Here is a 20,149-nt window from a genome sequence, read left to right as displayed (position 1 = left end):
TACAGCGAAAATAACATGAATATTTACTAAAAGGGGCATTAGCTAGCATCACAAACCCATAAGGGATTGAACCCCTTATGAATTTCTGCTGGCATTGAAAGACGCACTTTCTTTGCCATTTTATTGCAATTTTCCCCAGTCTCTGTGATGGTCTCTGTCTCGTGGATTGATTTAGGCAGAAAATCGCCGATACATTGCCTCAAATTCCCACAGATAGGACACAACGGTGTCTACGCAGCGGACAATTGCCATGGCATCATCACTAACACTACTCAAGTGATCTGAAAATGCACCTCAAATTTAAGCTATTACAAGCATAACCATTACACCAGACACTGATTACAATCAATTCACTACCCCAATGGGAAACCTAGAGTCAAACCCTGCTGCTTGTCTGCAATTTTCTTGAATCTACATCAGGGGAAAATTTTTGACAAAGTAACATCCTGCTAGACCAAAACCGGTGAAAAACTGTCCTTAAGGTGAGTTGAAAGTGCTATAGCAGTGTTAAGGAAAACCCCTTGATAAGCACTTAAGAAGGCAAAAATCAATGTTTGTAACCTAGACAGAGGAATTAGCATTTTCATCAGAAATACCTTGATCCTGGTCTCTCTTCTTCTTGGATGAGAAGCGTGACCCTCTTCTCAGGGATGAAACAAATTTTTTACCCCTACTCTTCTCCGAAGGTTTCCCCAAATTATTGTCCTCACTGCTCCAGCTGGCGACACTGTCGCTTGAACTTCGCCCTCCATCATTTTGCAACAATGTGTGGAGAGCTGTCTTCCGCTTGGTAGCCTTCTTGAAATCAGGGACAATGTAGCATTTAACATAAACATGAGACAGGTTGTGATCTGCCAAAAATCAAGAGAAATTTTCTTTGACTCCCATGTACTCCTGGCCACGGTTGTTCAAACGTTGGATAGCACTATCCACTGCATAAATCACTATCCAGCGGATAAGTATTTGGGAAACCAATTGCACTATCCACTGGATAGAGATTTATCCACCGGATAGCGCTATCCACCTTTTGAACAACTGGGGCCTGCAAGACAAAGTTTTTTCCCCTCCGTAGGGTAATCTAAGACAGTCTCGGATTCTGGATTCCAAGCTTTGGATTCCAGATTTGGTATCCGTGGAACTAGGATTTCTAATCGTAAGGCTGAAAGCTGGATTCCAAAGCCGAGGAGTCTGGATTCCACAACCAAAATTTCCTGGATTCTGGATTCCAGTAGCAAGAATTTCCCTGATTCCACATTACTTTTCATGGGGTAAAAAGTTGAATACCTTGCAATGTGAAAATTATGGGATTTAGACTACTATTATCCAAGGCTAAAGTGGGGAATTTTAAGTATATTCATGATAAACTTAGGAAGCCATAAATTTTTTGTTGGTTTTTTAGAGCTTCAACTGATATCAAGAGTCTTTAAGTTCATTTTCATGGAATCTACCATTTATACCTGCAGGTAGCTTGACATCTCGGATTTCCTCCAATCGAACTATCAGTGTATGTCGTGATCTGTTGAAGTCAAGTGCAACCTTAATCTCCCCTGGGCCTACAAGAAAAAGAATAAGATATTCAATTATGTAAACCTGGCACTGCCACATAATTGTAAATAAAATGATTCAAAGGACTGCTATACCAGTATGGATAATTCCTAAAAGGACTAATTCAAATAGATCAATACTCAGAAGTACTTTTCTAAGGTGTTCTTTTCTTACAATGTACAAGACACTTCCAAAAGTTGAGTCTGTGGATGAATGATTCAAATTATAGCTATTTAGGACAGGTTTACTTTGCTTGCATCTATGTAAAGGATTTCTTGTCAAATAACTGCTTTTGATATCCCAAATGAATATGTTGGAAACACAGTGTTTTTACTAAGCAACTCAAGATAATATTGTATTTCTAACAATAGTAAGAGGTGACAATTTGGAAGGCATGCATACCTGGTTGATATATATCTGGTGATGATGCATAGAAGCTTTCACTGGAACCTATAGTACAAAAGGCACTTGGTAAGCAATTACTACTACATCTCAAGGTTGTGCTCTAAGGAAAATTGTAGGGAGCCCAGTGCTGTATGAAAAATCTAAGATTTCCTCGTCGCCCGAGAGCAAAAGTTAAGTGCCAGGGGCCACCGGGCTCTGCTAGGGCACAGCCCTGCATCTCTTCTTTGAAGCTTTGAAACTTCTATTAATTTCCGCTAGCTATATAGCAATTCTTATTTCAATGTCTGAGACTAGGGGTGTGTTCAATTGGTTGTGTTCTGGAATAAGAATATGCAAATGGTTCGTTACAAAACTCTTCTACTGTGATCTTTGGGCCATTTCAACTCTACATATATTAGAATATTTTATTTCAAGCTGATTTCTAGATATTGCAATTTAATGAATGCCAAAAGAAGTGATTTCCATTTATTTTTATTCTGGAATGCAGTCCATACAATATGTCCTAAGTGGATTTTTGAATTGTTAATCCACAGCTGAAGATTGTGAATACTATTAAATCATATTGGTTGATTGGTTTTTCTAGAATTATTCTAAAAATCTAATTACAACCAACGCCCTTTTTGGGTCTGCTCAACTTCCTTGTTACTATTTTTGAATATTACCATCGATTTAATTAACAAAAAATTCTTTCGGCAATGGATGAACCAAGGCAGCACAACACAGAACACAGTTTTTATATGGATGATATCGAGTTAAATGCTACATTGTGCTTGCTTATGACTGATTTTCCTTTGCAAATGAATTGAAGTCAAAAAACACATAGTATAACACAGCATGCAAATAAAGTAGCGTATGACAGCCCAGGGATATAATGGATTTTGCTATCAGGCTAGTGAATTCTGTTCTTAACTTGCTTGATACACAAGTAACATATTTTTGAGGGAATTCAAACAACAGAACTGTAATCAATGCTCATCAATTTTGTTTAAGGGCTACAGTAGTTAAAGTTACTACTGGGTTAGCACATGCTAGTGACAGCAAGAGGTTTTGACCCTGATAACAATCTTATGAAAATCAACCTGACTTTCTCTTGAATTCAAACAGTCTTTAGATCATGTGCGACACAGTCATAAAAGGAATCAGAATAAACTCAAAAACATTCCCATTCTTTTGACTCTGATTCCATTTAACTCCTTTCTCTTCTTACAACTCTGATCTTTTAATAAAACATAAAAATGACTTTTAAAAAAGAATAACAACCTGAACAAGTTGATGACATGCTTTCTGTTGAACTCTGTGAGCTTTCAGACCACTGTGGAGATGATCGTCGCACTTTGCTCAAAACTGGGCTTTGGCTTGATCTACCACCGTAAACCTGTTGGGATACCAATGGATTTGAATACTCAAAAATGTAGAAAATTTTTTTTCTGGCATGAACAAGATGATATCAATATTTGGGTCAGTGACAGGACCAATGTCCCTAAATTCAACAGATCAAAATTTGATCTGTTTAATTTAGCTAACCAATCTGCCCATCTGCAAAGCAGTTTCTCCACGTATGAATATAATTTTTTAATTATCCACCAATATTGTCCATTTATTTTAGTCTATTGTCCAACCGCCTGAGTGTATGGAATAATCATTTATGTGTACGTGATTTCAGTTTATTAACATTCACTGTAGCCTAAACTATAAATGGACTTTCATACTTGCAACATCAACAAATATTACTGTTCATACAGACATTGTTTACACAATAAGTTACTAAGTTAATAACCAACAACAAAATAGTGTCTATTTATTTTAGACTTAGTCTACCATATTGTCCACCTGCCAGAGAGTATAGAATAATCATTATGTGTACGTGATTTCAGTTTATTTAACATTCACTGTAGCCTAAACTATAAATGGACTTTCATACTTGCAATGTCAACAAATATTACTGTTCATACAGATATTGTTTACACAATAAGTTAATAAATTAATAGCCAACAACAAAAAACAAAAAAAACAGTTTGATCAAATTACACGTAGCTTACCCTTTGAACAGATTGGTTGTCTTCTACAGGAGACGGGCTTAACTTTACAACATCGTCGATTCCTATGAAAAAAAAACAACAACCAAGCGAAAAAATGTAGTTTTAATATAAGTTATATAAATAGCACGAGTTTCTTTCCATTCTTTCCTTAGATTTGTTAGCTTATATACTAAACACGTTACTCGTCGAGAACTTGTTGTTATGGCGTAACCAATAGTTTGTAAGATACAGAAGAAACATCCACGTATTAAGCTTACCGCGGACTTACAAATCTCGACTTTCCCGTCTAAACGACAGAACAAAGGAGCGATCGAGACAAAAGATTGGTAATCACATGGTATACACGTATTGGGTTACGTATTAAAACGCCATTCACAATTAAAAATATTGCTTATCTCTACTTTCGCAACCTCGAGGGCAATATTCCCAAAATTGTTCTGCTGATTCCTCGAATTACTCCTGAAAACATTTCCCAGACAGCTGACATAACTCGATAATCAATCGATTACAAAAATGTCCATTGGTCACTTTTAAAGTTTTCATACATAAAAAAATCGAATGAGCGAAACTAAAATCTTGTCAGGATATTCACAAAACATTTTTAAACAATTCAAATACTCAGGCACATTCAACAAATCGCTCTTCCGCTTTTGAATAGCACAGATGATACATTTATTAACCATCGATAATGCAAGTTTCATTCAATGGTTTCTGTCCTAACCAAATGTGATGGTTTTTATCTACATGCCCTGAAGTTTTAAACAATCAATACTTACGTTGTCTCATTAGAAACACTCTGCACTCTTCTTGGGCATAATCCTGAGGTATTTTTCTTTCAGAATTCTTCAAATCTAACCTCGCTCCACTTTGAACCAAACTCCTGACTACTTCCAAATGACCTTTCCGCGCAGCGAGATGAATGGGGGTGCATTTTTGCACGCTGTCCTGAATATTGGGATCAGCCCCATTTTCTAAGAGAAGCTCTACAATGTCCTGATAGCCGCATGAAGCAGCTTCGTGCAAAGCTGTCCAGCCACAAGTCCCCAAAGCATCGATATCTAATCCCCGATCGCGCAGCGCAGCGCGAACTAATTTCAAGTTGTGCAATCGTACGGCCACATGTAACTTCGTTTCTTCTTCGTCGTCGGCCCGTATCGTCATATTTGGAGCGATCTTGTTATTAGAGAAAAATGACACTTGCTAGTAAGATTTCGGACAGACTGAATCAGAATGTCTCAAGGCAAGGAAAGCTTTACGCCTTTGCTGTTGTCTCTTTGAAAGTTTGCCGAAGTCTTGGAGACCGGCCACAGAGGTGTTTGTTGTTGTGGAAACGTGTAAATATTTACTTCTCAATTTCTTAGCAATCATTTGATTGGATGCAAGACAGCAAGTTATGAACCAATAAAAACAAAGGTTATATCAAATTTCCTTGATATGCAAACGAGGCTATCAAAGCAAGCATTGCTTAGCAACGCATTTCAAAATGGCCGCGGACTTGGCGGGAATAATTCATCTTTGTTTTCAAAGAAAAATTAGTTGAAATTGGCATAAGTTTTCGATCTTTGCAAGATTCAGCGATGAGCGACGCTGCCTCTACGAAGGAAGATTACATAAAAGTGTGTGTTGAGTTGGGGAAGGAACCGGATAGTAATATTTTAGCTGTACTCAACTCAGCAGTCGACGACAGCTTATTGTAAGTTATGGTGTTTACTCTTTTTGTAAATTCACGCTAAAATCCTTCAATCTTTCGATGAGGCTTGTAATCTATAGAATTGAGTTCTCTTTATTTCGACGAAAATATGGCAAGGACGATTTCCGATCACATGATTAAATAGCAGCTTGCAAAAGTCTTAATTAACTTTGAAAGACAAGTTTAGTGACCTTGAAATTTATTACGAAGTCTGGGTAAAGATAAGCTTAATAAGGTTGTAGTACGTGAAGGTATGCATAGCCATGTTTCACTTCCGTTTTTGCAATAACATTGATGTTTCTAATGGCAACCTCTTCCAATTGTGTTGAACAGAAGCAAATATACTTGGGGTAACAATGGGAGACTAGACAATGTTCTTTGTTCTTTTTTGTTGCTAGGTAACCACGGGTAATTTACACTGCTTTTTTCCCTCTTGGCATTCGTGTTCATTTTTCTGAGGAGACAATGGGCTTATAATTCAGTTATGTTGACTAATGCCTACAATTTAAATTGTCTTAAAATAAATTATGGTAATTGATTGGTTTCTTGTGTACCACAAGATTTTGTTTAATTCACGGTTGGTGGGAATTTTGTAACTTATTATTGTGTATCAGATGTAAGGTTGATAAGTTCAACTTTCTGCATGTGACCTGGTATTGAATTTTTATTATTATTATTATTTTTTTTCAACAAGAGAGTTGGGGAAAATAACACTTGATACACTTTTTCAAGAGCTGCCAACTGTCTCCCTGCCCCCAGGCTAAAAAATTAATTAACATCTGGTTGATCTGTCATCATAGTGTGAAAGATGTCTGCTCTTTGTACTAGGGGAAATAAAAATAATGGCTCTGTTCAGTTATAATTAATTTTATTGGAGAAACTAACACAAGCTTATTTCTGTGATAGAGTAATATCATTTTGCACTTCAAGTTTTTATTATTGGCCACAAAAATGAAAAAAAAAAAATGTAAGCTGGGAAGAATTTGTCCATCTATTTTGGCAACACCATTGCAAATATTGCAGTCCTACAAGGAACTGTCAGAACAGAATGGTGTCAGACATACTGTGTCTGGACCAGATTCTGGCTTCTTTTACATGTGATCTGTGAAATAAATGTATTGACATTTAATCAGAACAGAATGGTGTCAGATGTATTTTGTCTGGACCAGATTCTGGCTTTTTCATGTACGTGGTCTGCAAAATAAATGTATTGACATGTGTTATTTGTATTGACAAGTGTTATTTTCCCCCATGTACGTTAATATTGACAAGCGGTATTTTCCCCCAGGTACGTGGTCTGCAAAATAAATGTATTGACATGCTATGCTTCCCACAAAAGAGATAATAGAGATATTAGAGGGCATGATCGCATACTAGTCTGTATTTGGCAAATTGGACTTATTTCTGTTCTAGATCAGACACTTCATATTGAAATATTATGCATCTTTTTTATACCTAATGTTTTTTCTTATTGTTATGTGAATAAGGCTTCCAAAGTTTTCAAATTTTGTGTTTTTCCTGGCATGATGGATCATACTACACCTGTATACTTTGACCTCGGTGTAAATTCCTTCATCTCCTAAAAGAAAGGAAAGACAATATAAATACCGGTATTCTTGTCAACAGTATTATTGTCAACTCAAAACCCACTTGGAAGTATTAAATATCCTCAAAGATCAGCAAATCTCTTGGAATTCTGGCAAGATTGAGACAATGGTACTCAACTATTAAAAAAATTAAAGCATATTTTGATATTTGACAGACCAGCCCTGTTTGCAGTGCTATTGGTGTATGGGGACAAGCTACTCAAGGAAATCTAGATGAACTTTAAATAATTAAGGGCTGACCATGTGACTTTTGAAGGGGGAGGGGTATGGGTTGTTTGGTTTGGGTGAGAATTTTATTTTTCCCAAACCTCTGGTGATAGAATTTTATTTCCAGACATACAATGGTGTAAGAATTTTTTCCAGCATTTGCTATGAAAGATATTATTTTTTCTGCTGCTTAACTAGAGGCCAGTTTTACGATTTATTCATGATTTACATAACACCAGGCGCCAGTGACCATGCATGCATGCACCTTATATAGAGTTACCAGTTGATGCAAGTTTGCATGAATTTTGGAAATCTAGTGGTGGAAGTAGGAAACAGATGCTGAAGGCTAAAAAATAACTAAGAAATAAGAAATAACTCTATGTGTTACCTATCTACAGAGAGCCAATTATTGAGTTCAATTTGCATTTGCATGGTAACAAGAGGAATGAGCGCAATGAAATGTACAGAAGGAGGCTCACCGATGAGGTGTGTTAAATAATTTTTAAGAAAGTTTAAACTTGCCCGCAGACCAACTTACTGATGTTACTTAACCTATACGTGCCAAGTGTCACTTCTGCGAATCCAAAACTTCAATGTCAAGCCAACTCACGCCTGTGTTCCAATTTCTCATGACCGGTAAAAATGTTTGAGCCATTATTGCATTAACTGTCTCAAATTGAAAAATATATTTATTATTTAAAGAAAGAGGAACCAATGAGAGAAAAGAAAAGTCTATGTAAATGATCGACTTTCTCTGAATATTTCCCTTATTTTAGTAGGGTATTAGTCACTGGAGGTGGGGTCATGTTCCCTTGTGTTTGTGTTAGACAGAACTCTTCCCAGCATCTTCAGAACATCTTCGGAAATCTTTGAAAAATTTTCGGAGATCTTCGGATAATATCGGACCCCCACAAAAATTCCTGACACTCTCAGGATAAAAAATGTCATGCCTTTAGGCTAATAGACTGCAAAACAGTTTTGGGAATAAACAATTTATATTAGGTCCAACCAAGGTGGTGTGTGGTGGTCAACTAGCAAGGTTGACTTTACAAACTGAATCGGGAGGCCATTGACAAAACCTTGACTGGGTCGGGTGAGCCTGGGAGTAAACAATACTTATATTAGGTCCAACCAAGGTGGTGAGTGGTATGGTCAACTAGCAAGTTTGACTTTACAAACTGAATTGGGAGGCCATTGACAAAACCTTGACTGGGTCAGGTGAGCCTGTATAACCCCAGGCCATAAAAAAAATCCTTTACTGATTTACCTGGTGTGGATTAAGTTGGCTGGATATGGCTGATTTTCCTGGGGGGGGTACTTGGATTAATTTTTGCTGGGTATGTGCTGCTGGCCTCTCAGAGCCCATACCTCATTATAGTCTATTCTTTGGCCAATATTATTATAGACCGCATCTTAGTCACTTTTGGGCACATATGTAATTTTTGCAATCCCAACTCAGTCACTTTCTATTTTTATGAATTGACCCATGAAGAACAATTTACTTTTCATTTGCAGTACAAGCATACTGGTACGTTTGCTAACTGTAAATAAGAAGAACAGTCTAACCCCAAAAAATCCGAAAGTGTGCGACCCCATCCTAGTAACTATTAAAAATTTGACCAGCAGCACATCTCCATTATCCTCTTATAAGGCAGTAACCCCGCGCCCACCCACCCACGGCTCATTCTTTATAATCAGCACGTGTTTCAAATATAGGAGCATAACTTTAATACAAAATATTTTTTTTCCTTTTGCAGGATGCTAGTATTTTATACAAAACCTTAAAAAGCAACACATTCATTATTGGACTGGATCTAGGATACAACACTATAGGAGATGAAGGGGCTGAGATAATAGCCCAACTTCTCCAGGTATAATATGTAAAGAAAAAACAAACAAACTAACAACCAAGCAAAACTAAATGGGTTCAGTGTCTGGGCTGTCACAGAGATATCAAGTTGATGGTTGTATGCAATTTGTAAGCAGGAAATTGAATAACTAAGAAGTTCTTTTGGTTCAATTTGCTTTTTGTTCGTTGCAAAAGTAGATGGTGGGATACCCCTGGCCCCAACCTTTTATGAGAGCCCTGTAGGGTAGATAGTCTGTAAGTACTAATAAAAATTTTTGGTAGAATATGAGAATGAGTACAAGGTATATGTTGTTAGTTTGTTTTTTATCTCAGGTGATTTTTCTTTTTCTCTTGTTTTTGGGTATGGTAATGTATGCTACATCCTCAGAGACCCAGGGGCAGTTAGTTGGGTTGATAAAATGTTCGTGGTGATCTTACAGTAAACTTTCACCATGAACATTTTATCGACCCGACTATTAAACTGCCTCTGGGTCTCCGAGGATGTGTATGCTAATGAAGTTGAAACAAAGGAAAAATAAAAATTACCTGAGATTAAAAAGTTAACTACAACATGCGGTATAATGTTTAACTGGTCAAAATTAAATTCTGGTTAAATTTTTTTTAACCTTATTGATAAGTTTCCTTTGTCTCCTAGCCCTGATCCATGTAATGGTGACGAATGACATATAGATGGGTTGAATTGGGACAAAGATATGGCCAAGTCCTAAATACATGAAATAACTGTTTTTACAATTCAGACAAAGGACATGGCCTGCCTAACAGGGCCTCATTTGCCATGAAGGGGGGAAACACACAAATAATGTCAGAAATAAATTACTGTCGGTTGCATCTAATTGTGTACATGTGAGGGTATAAGCCTGTGTGGCAGGCGTTAAAAGGGGAAGGGAGAATTTGGGTGCAGCGCCCAAATTCCCCCTTCCCCTTCCACTTTTAATGCCAGCCATGCAGGCTAACATGAGGAAAAAAACATGTTCTAATTGGGTGCAAGAGTGACATGTTTTGGCACCAAACATTTGAAGTTTGGAGTTGGTGACTGCATGTTGTCGAATTGATTTGTTTTCGCTCAACAAAATATTATTTGCAAGAATTTTTAGACATGAAGATAATTTCTGCAGGCAAGTGGGCTGTTTCTGAGCGAGAATTATGCCTGAAAGTTGAGGAAATCAGAAATATGAGCAGACAAGCTGGTCAAGAACATAATAAACAACTTACCTTTGGTGCGACAGTGTGCGTTAACAGCTGTCAGACTTCAAATGGACAGCAAAACATGCGATGTGAAGCACCCTATTAGAACAAGTTTTTTGTCTCGTGTCCACACTTATATGCAAGCAGCGGTATTTCACATGTGCTGATCAAAATGTTGCCGCTGTTTCTGTTATAGGAAACAGTGTGTCTGCAATGGTTGGTGCTAAGTTATAATGACATTGGACCAGCTGGTGGTGAGGCGATAGCCAAGGGCTTGCAGGCAAGTTATGCATATTATAGTACAGTGACAGACTTGATTTTGTTCACTGGTGCATCCAAGGACTATTTCAAGCAATTCCCTGATACACTCCTCTATGGCTGGTATAATATTATATTTAAACTTTGATCATGCCCACCATAGAGCTTCCAGTAGATAACACTGCACAAAAAATTAGATTAACTCAAATTTGCTTGGAGCAAATATGATGCAAAAAAAATACAAACTACCACATTTGCATACCCAATTTTCTGAGCTGTCTGGTGTTAAATTTTTCCTTCTTTCAGAATATATTTTGAGTAACACCCAATTTAGAGCTGCAAACAATTAGCCTTTTTCGTGAAAGCCTATATTTATTTGACTAAGTTACCATTTTAGCTAAAAAACAAAAATGTGGTTGAACTTAATCAATCATCTTAATCTGCATCATTGGTAAGGATGGCACTTAAATGTGTGAATACTTTAACTGTAGGTAAATGAGACGCTCGGAAAGCTTAGAATAAATGGAAACAAAATAAAGAACAAAGGCGGAATGGCATTAGCAGGAGCTCTTCAAATTAATACCATGCTAGAGGAACTTGACTTAGGCGAAACAGACCTGGTAAGCACATGCACATTCAGTTGGGTGGAGGTGTTACTCTATGAATCTTTGGTGGGGAGGGGGGGCCCAGGGAGGGGGTACTCTGAATTTCAAGTGACAGAGATGATCGAATGAGGGGAAATATCAAAACCTAAAAAAATTCCTGGACCAAAATTTAACCCCCAAAAAATCCTGTGCTGAATTTCTGAGCGATAAAAATTTATTATCGGAACTACGTGGCCGGGATATGTAGGAGTTATCATGAATCTTCAGATTGTTTTGAATGCGCAAAAAAATCCCTTCTTAAATGAAGCTACCAGAAAAAAAAAATATTTGCCAAAATTTTGCAACCCCAAAAAATCCTGAAATTGAAACTTTCACTCCCAAAAACTCCTTTGGTCATCCCTGTCACTTGAAATCTGCAGTACCCCCCCTGGGGGTGGGGCTGCTGTTTGGAACCTGGAACTCTTTTACCCTATTCTATTTTCTTAACACTGCAAAGAGCATTGAGCTGGCATGCAAACGTCTCTCCATGTTGTCATTGTGTTGGATGATTGATGTTATTCATCCAATAAGTAATTTTTTTTCTGTTATTGGGCAATGTTAATCCCAATTATTGGCATAGAGCCTCTGGCAGGTATTTTATGCAGGTCACATTCCACAGGTCAGAATACAGGTCACCGTGCTAGAGATAATCAAGCAAAACTGCATGCGTCTCCTAGCCCTAATCCTTATCCAAAATGTTATTTTTAAATGAGGGGAAATAACTTGGTTTACTAAACTATCAATAAAACATTGACCTGTACACGTGACCTGCAGAATGTGACCTGTAAAAGAATATAGGCTGTCCTCCCACACGGAAATTCCTGTGGCTTTATAACGCATAGACTACGAGCAGCCTCTCTTTTTTCTTAGTCCGTCGAGCAAAACGCGCGAGACACGCAAATGACCACGCGCATGTCCTCGTTTCGCGCGTCTCGCGGCTTTGCCCCTCCCGTGCGCGTGCACTGCTCTCACTAAATCTGAAGAAAAAGAGAGACTGCTCGCAGTCTATATTACGCGTGCTTGTAACTTTCCCATGAACCAGTGATAAAGCCCTAAGAACGTCTGTGTTGAAGGCTTAATTAGCATAACCTTTTTCTTCAAAAAGGTTGGAAAATTTAGATTAGAAACGAAAATTATAATATTAGATTTTTGCTAATATTGAATGTTGGGATTTTGATGTTGTTGGCCACAATGAGCGTTGTATAACTCTTTTCCTCATTTCCTTGCAGGAAATTGAAAGCGTCATTGCAATGGCCACGGTTTTAAATTACAATAATACATTAAAATCAATCAATTTGAACAGACCACTCCTGCGTACGCGTCAGGTGAGCAAAAGTTAACTGCTTTGTCATGACTTGGAGTACATGACTCTGTAGATTGTTGTTCAGCCACAGGGAACAGTGTGTGGGGGTGTGTGCGAGCAACTCGCTCGCTACACGATGAGTACCAGGAATCTGATTTACATCTTGGCCTTTATTCTTCTTTGACTTCTGCTAACAATCTTAATCTTCCTACTCTTCTAACTCTTTTCCATTTTCTACTCTTCTCTACTTACTAGTTCAAGTATAGTAGCGGTTTTTATAGCCAAAGCTGGACATGTTTGGGTTAGCTGACCGGGAGACCTTCAGTATTGAATATCGTATCTTATCGCTAACATTGCTACAGGTTTGCTATTGTTAGGGAATAGATTAGCCTACGCACAGTCGTAACTGACAAGTACCAAAGAACCAAGGTCACCTCTAACACCACAAACACGACCACCTGTAAAAAACTAACGTCTAACAATGCCAAGTGAATAACATTCCTAATATGGCATAAGTAAATTCGTAAGCTAATAATAAATTCAAGTACAAGTGAAAACAAAAAATCAAAACAGGAAAACAGTACTTGGACAAAAAACAAGACTTAATGAAACAAAAACTTAAACTTAAAAGATAAGATACATCCGTCTTAAAAATAACTTTCAAAATACTTCACAACAAGTAGCAGAGTTTCGTCTGACCTTGATTTTAGCTTGACTTCCATAATTTTTAAGAAGCTGCTCTTTCAGAAAGATCTGTGTAGTTACTGTAGGTAATTACAACCACTAGAAAATCAGCATACAGTTTTCTGTTGTCTGAAGAATCAGAAAGACTTTACGCATTATGATAAGTTATATACAGCTTCGTATAAATACATCAAACTTTTCTACATTATTACTAGCATAGCTTTCCTATTTTGGTAAGCGAAGCGAGCCTCGCGAGAACGCGCGAGCGAGGGGCGAGGGGCGTTTCCCCTGCCCCTCGCGGCTTCGCCCGCTCGCTCGCTCGCGCGTTCTCGCGAGACTCGTTTCACTCGCCCAAATAGGAGAGCTTGCTTACAAGCTATTACTAGAATAAATTTCTAATATTGGTATTTCGGCAAAGCTATGAAAAGTGGGAAGCGCTCTAGCTAACATTTTCTCATGCCTTAATGTCCACGGTTGTGTAGGAAGAGCCCACAGTTCACTTGGCCAGAATGCTGAAAGTAAATGTTCGCCTCCGCGAAATTCATCTAGCACATTACGATATGAGAGACTTTGGTGCAGAGAGACTCAAGGAGAACCTTTTTGATAATCTGAACTTAACCCACCTAGATTTAAGAAGGTAAGGCCAGGTTCATACGCCGAACTTGTCGTGAGTCGATTTCCACGTTCCCTTAGTGTATCGCCTCCCTCGCGAGTGGCAATTTTTCACGCGCGCTCGTGAAAATTTCGCTCGCTGTAGTAATCCTGAGGGGCTACTTATAGTCTTAACCTCATGCTTTGAATTACTGTAACTACTTGAAAATTAAAAGAGGCGACTTTCTAAAACATTTAGCTGATAAAAATTTTGCCTGAGAAAACAGCCGACATTTGGCGACGCTACCACTGGTTTCCCCGCTAAATGCCGTCTGAGAAACGAGCGCAGAAATTCCATACTGATGACGCGTCACTACCCAGATCTGGATAGTGCTTCTGATTGGTTGAATCGAATTTCCCACGCGGTACGACCAATCGGAAGCACTACTCAGATCTGGGTAGTGACGCGTCATCAGTATAAAATTTCTGCGATCGTTTCTCAGACGTCATTTGGCGGGGAAACCAGTGGTAGCGTCGCCAAATGTCGGTTGTTTTCTCAGGCTATAAAAAAATTGGGTAAAAACTTGTCTTAAAAAGTTAAAAAATATACGACGTTTCGACGTTCTCGGACGTCATTATCGAGTTAAAAAAATGTACAGTATGAATCGTCTATAAATACACGAAAAACAATAGTTCATGAATTAAAAAAAGTAACATTTAAAAATATGTTACAAGTTAAACAAAGAGTTTAGCACTGATGTAGTCACTCTGAGTGTTACGGCTAGGCCTCAGTTCTTTGATGAATAACATTTCGTAAACGATGCAGTCAAATTTCCCGTGGTACTTCTTGAGAACGTGAAATAGTTATATTGACTATCATCCATAAGATTGTTGTCACCGTGAGCTTCTACTTCTACTTGAAAATTGGCGTCTGAATCAATCGGATGTTTCCGTAGGAGACTTATGCAAGGCTCATGTACTTGTAACATGTAATTATGTCGCTGCCTCAACCGTACTCTTCGGTTCCATTTTCCTCATGAGCCAAAAGGAGAGCTAACTGCTTTATCCGTGGCTATTTTTGTTTTAAAGTAGTTGCTGACCGGCTTGAAAGCATATTAACCACCATGGATATTCTGTAATCTTTATTGTTATTTATTTTTTGTGTGACTATTTCAAACATCTATGTAAATTTTTTTTTAAATTTTTCTTTATCAGTCCAACTTTTTATGCTAATAGTGTGGAATAAATTACTTTTGAGCCTTGAAACTTTTTACTTGATATCCCTGTGGCGAGTTCGCGCCCCCCAGTAGCGCATATTGTGCAGCTTACCTGTAACCTGACAGACAGTACATACCGTTTGCTTTCAGCGTGAGAAGATAAGAGGCTCTTCGCAGTCTTTGAGTTACCTGGAAGTTAACAAATTTTTCTGGCTGGTGTTAATGTTTTTTTTTTCTTTTTTCAATACAGTAACAACATAACAAGGGATGGTGCTAAGCAGCTAGCTCTGCTGTTAAAAGCTAATACGCCACTTGAGGTATTGAACCTCGCATACAACAGAATTGAAGATGATGGAGCTGTTGCTTTGGCCGAGGCTGTAGCTGCTTACAATACCAACCTGACCACGTGAGTATCGCTCAATTTTATGAGTGGAGCTGGTGATCCTGATGCAGTGCTCTGATGGCAGTGCGAATCTTTCTGGCAAGCCTTTGAACACCTACGAAGTTGTCCACGCCCTTGGATTTTCATGTAGTGGGCTAGCATGCGACACGTTGATATATATATTTTTAGTAACTAAGATAATTTGCAGTCTGTCTCCTTTGAATAGTCAAATACAAGGGACCGATATTTTTGCACATGCTCTCCAAAGCTTTACCAAGCTGAAACGCGATCCCATGCCAATAGGGTGACGTTACGTGGTCAGACTAGCCTGAAACTAGCCATGTGGCCAGTTAGTCTGTTTGTCAGCCAGCTAACGGGCACTAGATTCCTTTCCCGTTTTTTTCCATTCACTCTCCAACCCCTCCACCCACTTACTCAGTGTAACAGTGTCAATCAGCCTTTCAGTCAGTCTTACTGTTCCCGGAGTCTGTCTGTCTGCCAGCGATCAATCTCTGTCAATCAGCTAGTCAACCGATCTGTCATACGCTCCCGGGAGTCTATCTGGCAGTGGCCAGTCAGTCAGTCAGTCAGTCAGTCAGTCATATACTGTCCCTGAAGTCACTGTTTCTCTGTCAGCAACCAGAGGGTCAGTCATTCAGTCAGTGAATCAAACAGACACATAAATTAATTACTACAAACTTCATATTTTTTCTTCTTCTAATATGCTAAATCCAATCATTTGATTACTTTCTTTTGGTTTCTTAGGTTGGTAATCTGTAGTAATAACATAGCTAGTGAAGGCTTATGCGCCGTTGCCAGAGCTATGAGGAGTAACGGCTCGCTTCACGCTCTTTATATCTGGGGAAATAAACTTGAAGAACCAGCATGCAAGGTAGGGATCAAACAAACTTTATTTTTTCAGGCAAAATATGAGGATCATTTTAGTTTCCCGGGAAGCTGTCCACTCACCCCTCCCCTAAGCCAACATTGAGGCTTCTCACTTAGGGCAAAATGTTGGCGAAGGGGAGGGGTAGGTGGTCATTTTCCCTAAAACATGAGTTGATCTCAATATGATTCTAAAACTTTGCTGAGTAGATGAAATGTGCCATTTTTCACGCATTATGCATGAGTCTCACTCTTTCGACTGACTACTGACTCACAAATCCCGACGAATTGTCCTTTAATACACAATTTATAACGAAAACTCAGTTCAGTTTCCCCGAAAAATATTCCAAAAAGGCGCTTAATGTTAACTTTGTGCGCTCACTGAATTATAACACGCTTAATTTCGGTAATGCTCAAAGATCGTTGGGGACATCTCCGGACATTTTCGACATTGTTCCCAAGTCTGTGAAAAATCTTCGGAACATTTTTGAAAATCCCCGGGCGCTTTCCATTTAGGCAAAATTACCAGTTTAACCGGTTTGAATGCATTTCAAGCGCGGTTCGACGGGAAATTTTCCGGAACAAATGGGCGACCATTCCGCGGTGTTCCCTTTTTTTATCCCAGCCGGTTGGAACAGACATTCCTGTTCCTTTTGTACAATTCTGTTTCGACAGGCGGATAGGGCCTTTAATTTTTCCCGCCATTTGCCGGAGAACGTTGTTCACGCACAGTCGCAGTTTTTCTTTTTTCTTAAATTCTTATCTTTTCGTTCAAAATGGCATCTGCGCATGCACGTCCGATGCAAAAGCGCTGGAACGATTTTCACGTAATACTCCTCGTTTCTTGTGGCAAAAACAAAAGCCAGAATTTCGTTATGGCACATCAACCAAAAGAGAAATCCCCCCCCCCCCCCACCCAAAAAAAAAAAAAAAAAAACGAACAGCGAATGAATGAGAATGAGATGCAAACGAGGCTCTGTGCCTTGAAAACCTTTCCACTTGACGCGGAATGTTTCCGGAATTTCTTACCAGAAATTTTGTCTAAACAGAAAGGGCCCCCGGTCATGATTAGACGAGAAACTTACGCATTTGACTCTTAAAAAGTCGAAAGGTACTGAGCTCGTAGTTCATCATCGCGTAGCGATGAAGAGGGTAAAGACTTAACCTTTGTCAAGGGAGGAAGAGAAATAAACTGTATAAACAAAATGTCCCTCTACCCAAACCCATTCGCCTTATTAGACCGCGAGCGGTCGTCCTCTTTTCTAAGAGTCACGCGCGACGAAAATCTGCTGTGTCTCAAAAGAAAAATAAGAAACTGCTCGCGGTCTTCCGCCTTATAAGTTGATTTGACACTCATCTCCTGGCTGGGCTGGATATCATTTGAAACCAAGGTGGCCGCTCGTAAGGGTAGGCGCTCGATTCCAACGATCTTACGGAAGGGTTAGGGCCACTTGTACGAGAGAAAAAAAGACGCTTCTTACATAAGACGCGTCCTAACTAAGACGCAAACTGCACCGTTTATACGAGCACGTCTTATCTTAGACGAAAGCAGCTAAATGTAATAATTCCGTTGTTTACCCTCAGCAGTATTTATAGCACTAATGCTAGTGGGGCCGAGCAAACGAATATAATTCAAATTGAACTCAACAGGGTTAAGAATCCGAACTCGCCGGAGGCAAATTAGCTGGTCATTTACAGGCATAGTCGAGGATTTGAACTCGGGGTTTCCGAATTGCAAGACCAGCGCTCTTAATACTCGGCCACACTGCTCGTATAAACGGTCACGTCTTTATTTTCGTCTTTTTTTCATTTGAATATTGTCCTTAGCAACGGGAACCTAACATTGTAAGTTTATTTGTAAGTATACAGCTGTTCCGAGAAAGGTTGTCGGAAGAAATGCACACGCGACAATCCCGAAGGGTAATGTGGGATATGATCAATACACTGTTCGTAACGACTGAACTTGTCGAACCTACTTTTGTTGCTTTCCTTTAGTGCTCGCAAACATACGTCCGTGGCCTCCCGTACCATCCTTTCAACTTTCTTTGAAGAACAGTACCCTCAAAGCCACCCACAACACATTTCGGGATTGTCGCGTGCACTTTTTCCGACAACCTTTCTCGAAATAGCTGTATATAAAAAGCATCTGATCTACTTACACCGGCAGATGTAACAAATTTGTCGAGGAGGTCTGCAATTTGCTTTTCTTCTTTGCACAGTCCGACTGTGCACGCGAAAATTTCCCCGCCAAAAATTAACGCATGAGAACTATGTGTTCGCGTCTTGATTATTTTAGTAAAGATGAGAAGGTCATTTATACGAAGTTTTTCTCGTGCTAGCTCCAATCAGCTCGTCTTTTTTCAGACGAAATGTGCCGTTAATACAGGAAGTCTTATTGAGATAAGCCTTACGTATGTGCGTCCTATTTTTCGTCGTATAAATGGCCCTATTGAGGACTGTGAACAGTTTATTTTATCGCGAATTCGAGCGAATGTCTATTTGTGTTTTTAGGCGTTTCAAGATCTGTTGAATGGCCCTGTTCCTCGTCTTGATCCGAGTAATACAGATGTGGAACCTTACGTTGTTGATGGAATCGTGTACTTAGCAAGACTTTCAAGTCCTTTTTAGTCTTTTTTTTGGTTTAGTGTTCTTTGCTGTAGTTTGTAAACATTCAAATGTCACATTTGTTTGGGTTTGTAATATTAAATAGATATTTTGTACAAATTTAAATCAAATTTTGATCAACATCCCCTAAACCATACAACTAACACGCAGGATTGGGACTAAGACTGCCTAAATTTAAATCTAAATGTCTGATCTGCAAAGGGCAGTGCAGCCCATCTTCAGTAGATATGCACTGTGCTCGTGCTGTGTGCGTTTAAAAACAGTGCAGTGAATTTGTGCTGGTGATATAAAAATAAAAATAAAAATGTTCAAATGCTCAATGGGGCCTGGCCTGTGCCATCAAGGCAAGCTTGAAGGCCTCTGTGTTGGCAGCTTCAATAATTGTTTCGGGAAGTTCGTTTCATTCTTTAACGGACCTGGGAAAAAGCTATGTTTAAAAATATTAGTCTTTCAACCAGCATTTACAAATTTAAGTGGATGGTAATTTCTTGTTTGGTGTTCCTTCTGTCTGAAGTAATTTGGAATTTGTACTGCCAGGGTGCCATTTACGATCTTGTACAAGTTTGTTAATCTTGTTTGTTTCCTTATCTGTTCCAATGATGGCCATTTTAGCTCCTCTAGTAAACTTGTGATGGTACCCTGTGTGCGCTGATTGCTTTTCTTAACAAAACGAGCCGCTCTGCGCTGGACTTTTTCAATTGATTGAATGTTCTTTTGTGTATGTGGGTCACACACCGAGCAAGCATACTCCAAGTGGGGTCTAGTTGACAAGTACATGATGCGCATCCAAGTGACCCATAATGTGATGGAAGATAATATGCGCCATGATCCTACATGGCACAGAAGTAGGAGATACTGGTTTGTAGTTGCAAGCGTCTTCAATTCACTGCCTTTTTTAAACACGGGAGACACACTGGCACATTTCCTGTCTCCTGTGACTTGACCTGTTGTTAATGATTGATTGAATATAAATTTCAGAAATGGGGCAATTTCTTCCGCTGCTTCTTTCTGC

The 20,149-nt window shown here is 38.9% G+C and overlaps 2 protein-coding genes across 3 annotated transcripts in view; one reads left to right on the top strand and one right to left on the bottom strand.

Annotated features, from left to right (window-relative positions):
* LOC140944516 (uncharacterized) overlaps window positions 1-5,272 on the bottom strand; it is a 7,113-nt gene extending 1,841 nt beyond the window's left edge. Inside the window, exons 1-6 of the mRNA XM_073393643.1 lie at window positions 4,766-5,272; window positions 3,990-4,051; window positions 3,211-3,325; window positions 1,948-1,995; window positions 1,458-1,553; window positions 597-851 (exon numbers count right to left, since the gene is read on the bottom strand). Of these exons, the coding sequence (XP_073249744.1) occupies window positions 597-851; window positions 1,458-1,553; window positions 1,948-1,995; window positions 3,211-3,325; window positions 3,990-4,051; window positions 4,766-5,150 (961 nt within the window). The 5' untranslated portion in view covers window positions 5,151-5,272. The remainder of the gene's footprint in view (window positions 1-596; window positions 852-1,457; window positions 1,554-1,947; window positions 1,996-3,210; window positions 3,326-3,989; window positions 4,052-4,765) is intronic.
* LOC140944526 (leucine-rich repeat-containing protein 34-like) overlaps window positions 1-19,236 on the top strand; it is a 19,274-nt gene extending 38 nt beyond the window's left edge. Inside the window, exons 1-10 of one of the 2 annotated variants that reach the window (XM_073393654.1) lie at window positions 5,448-5,682; window positions 7,892-7,979; window positions 9,251-9,364; window positions 10,745-10,828; window positions 11,298-11,426; window positions 12,680-12,775; window positions 13,920-14,074; window positions 15,496-15,651; window positions 16,393-16,519; window positions 19,024-19,236. In XM_073393654.1, coding sequence (XP_073249755.1) covers window positions 5,567-5,682; window positions 7,892-7,979; window positions 9,251-9,364; window positions 10,745-10,828; window positions 11,298-11,426; window positions 12,680-12,775; window positions 13,920-14,074; window positions 15,496-15,651; window positions 16,393-16,519; window positions 19,024-19,140 — 1,182 coding nt within the window. In that variant the 5' untranslated portion in view covers window positions 5,448-5,566 and the 3' untranslated portion in view covers window positions 19,141-19,236. Of the gene's footprint in view, window positions 1-5,447; window positions 5,683-7,891; window positions 7,980-9,250; window positions 9,365-10,744; window positions 10,829-11,297; window positions 11,427-12,679; window positions 12,776-13,919; window positions 14,075-15,495; window positions 15,652-16,392; window positions 16,520-19,023 lie in introns of those variants that run through there. The other variant, XM_073393660.1, reaches the window with a different exon arrangement.
* Window positions 19,237-20,149: the final 913 nt, after the last annotated feature.

This window comes from Porites lutea, chromosome 1, assembly GCF_958299795.1.
Source record: "Porites lutea chromosome 1, jaPorLute2.1, whole genome shotgun sequence".
NCBI classification, from domain to species: Eukaryota; Metazoa; Cnidaria; class Anthozoa; order Scleractinia; family Poritidae; genus Porites; species Porites lutea.
This window is presented reverse-complemented; position numbering and strand designations above follow the sequence as displayed.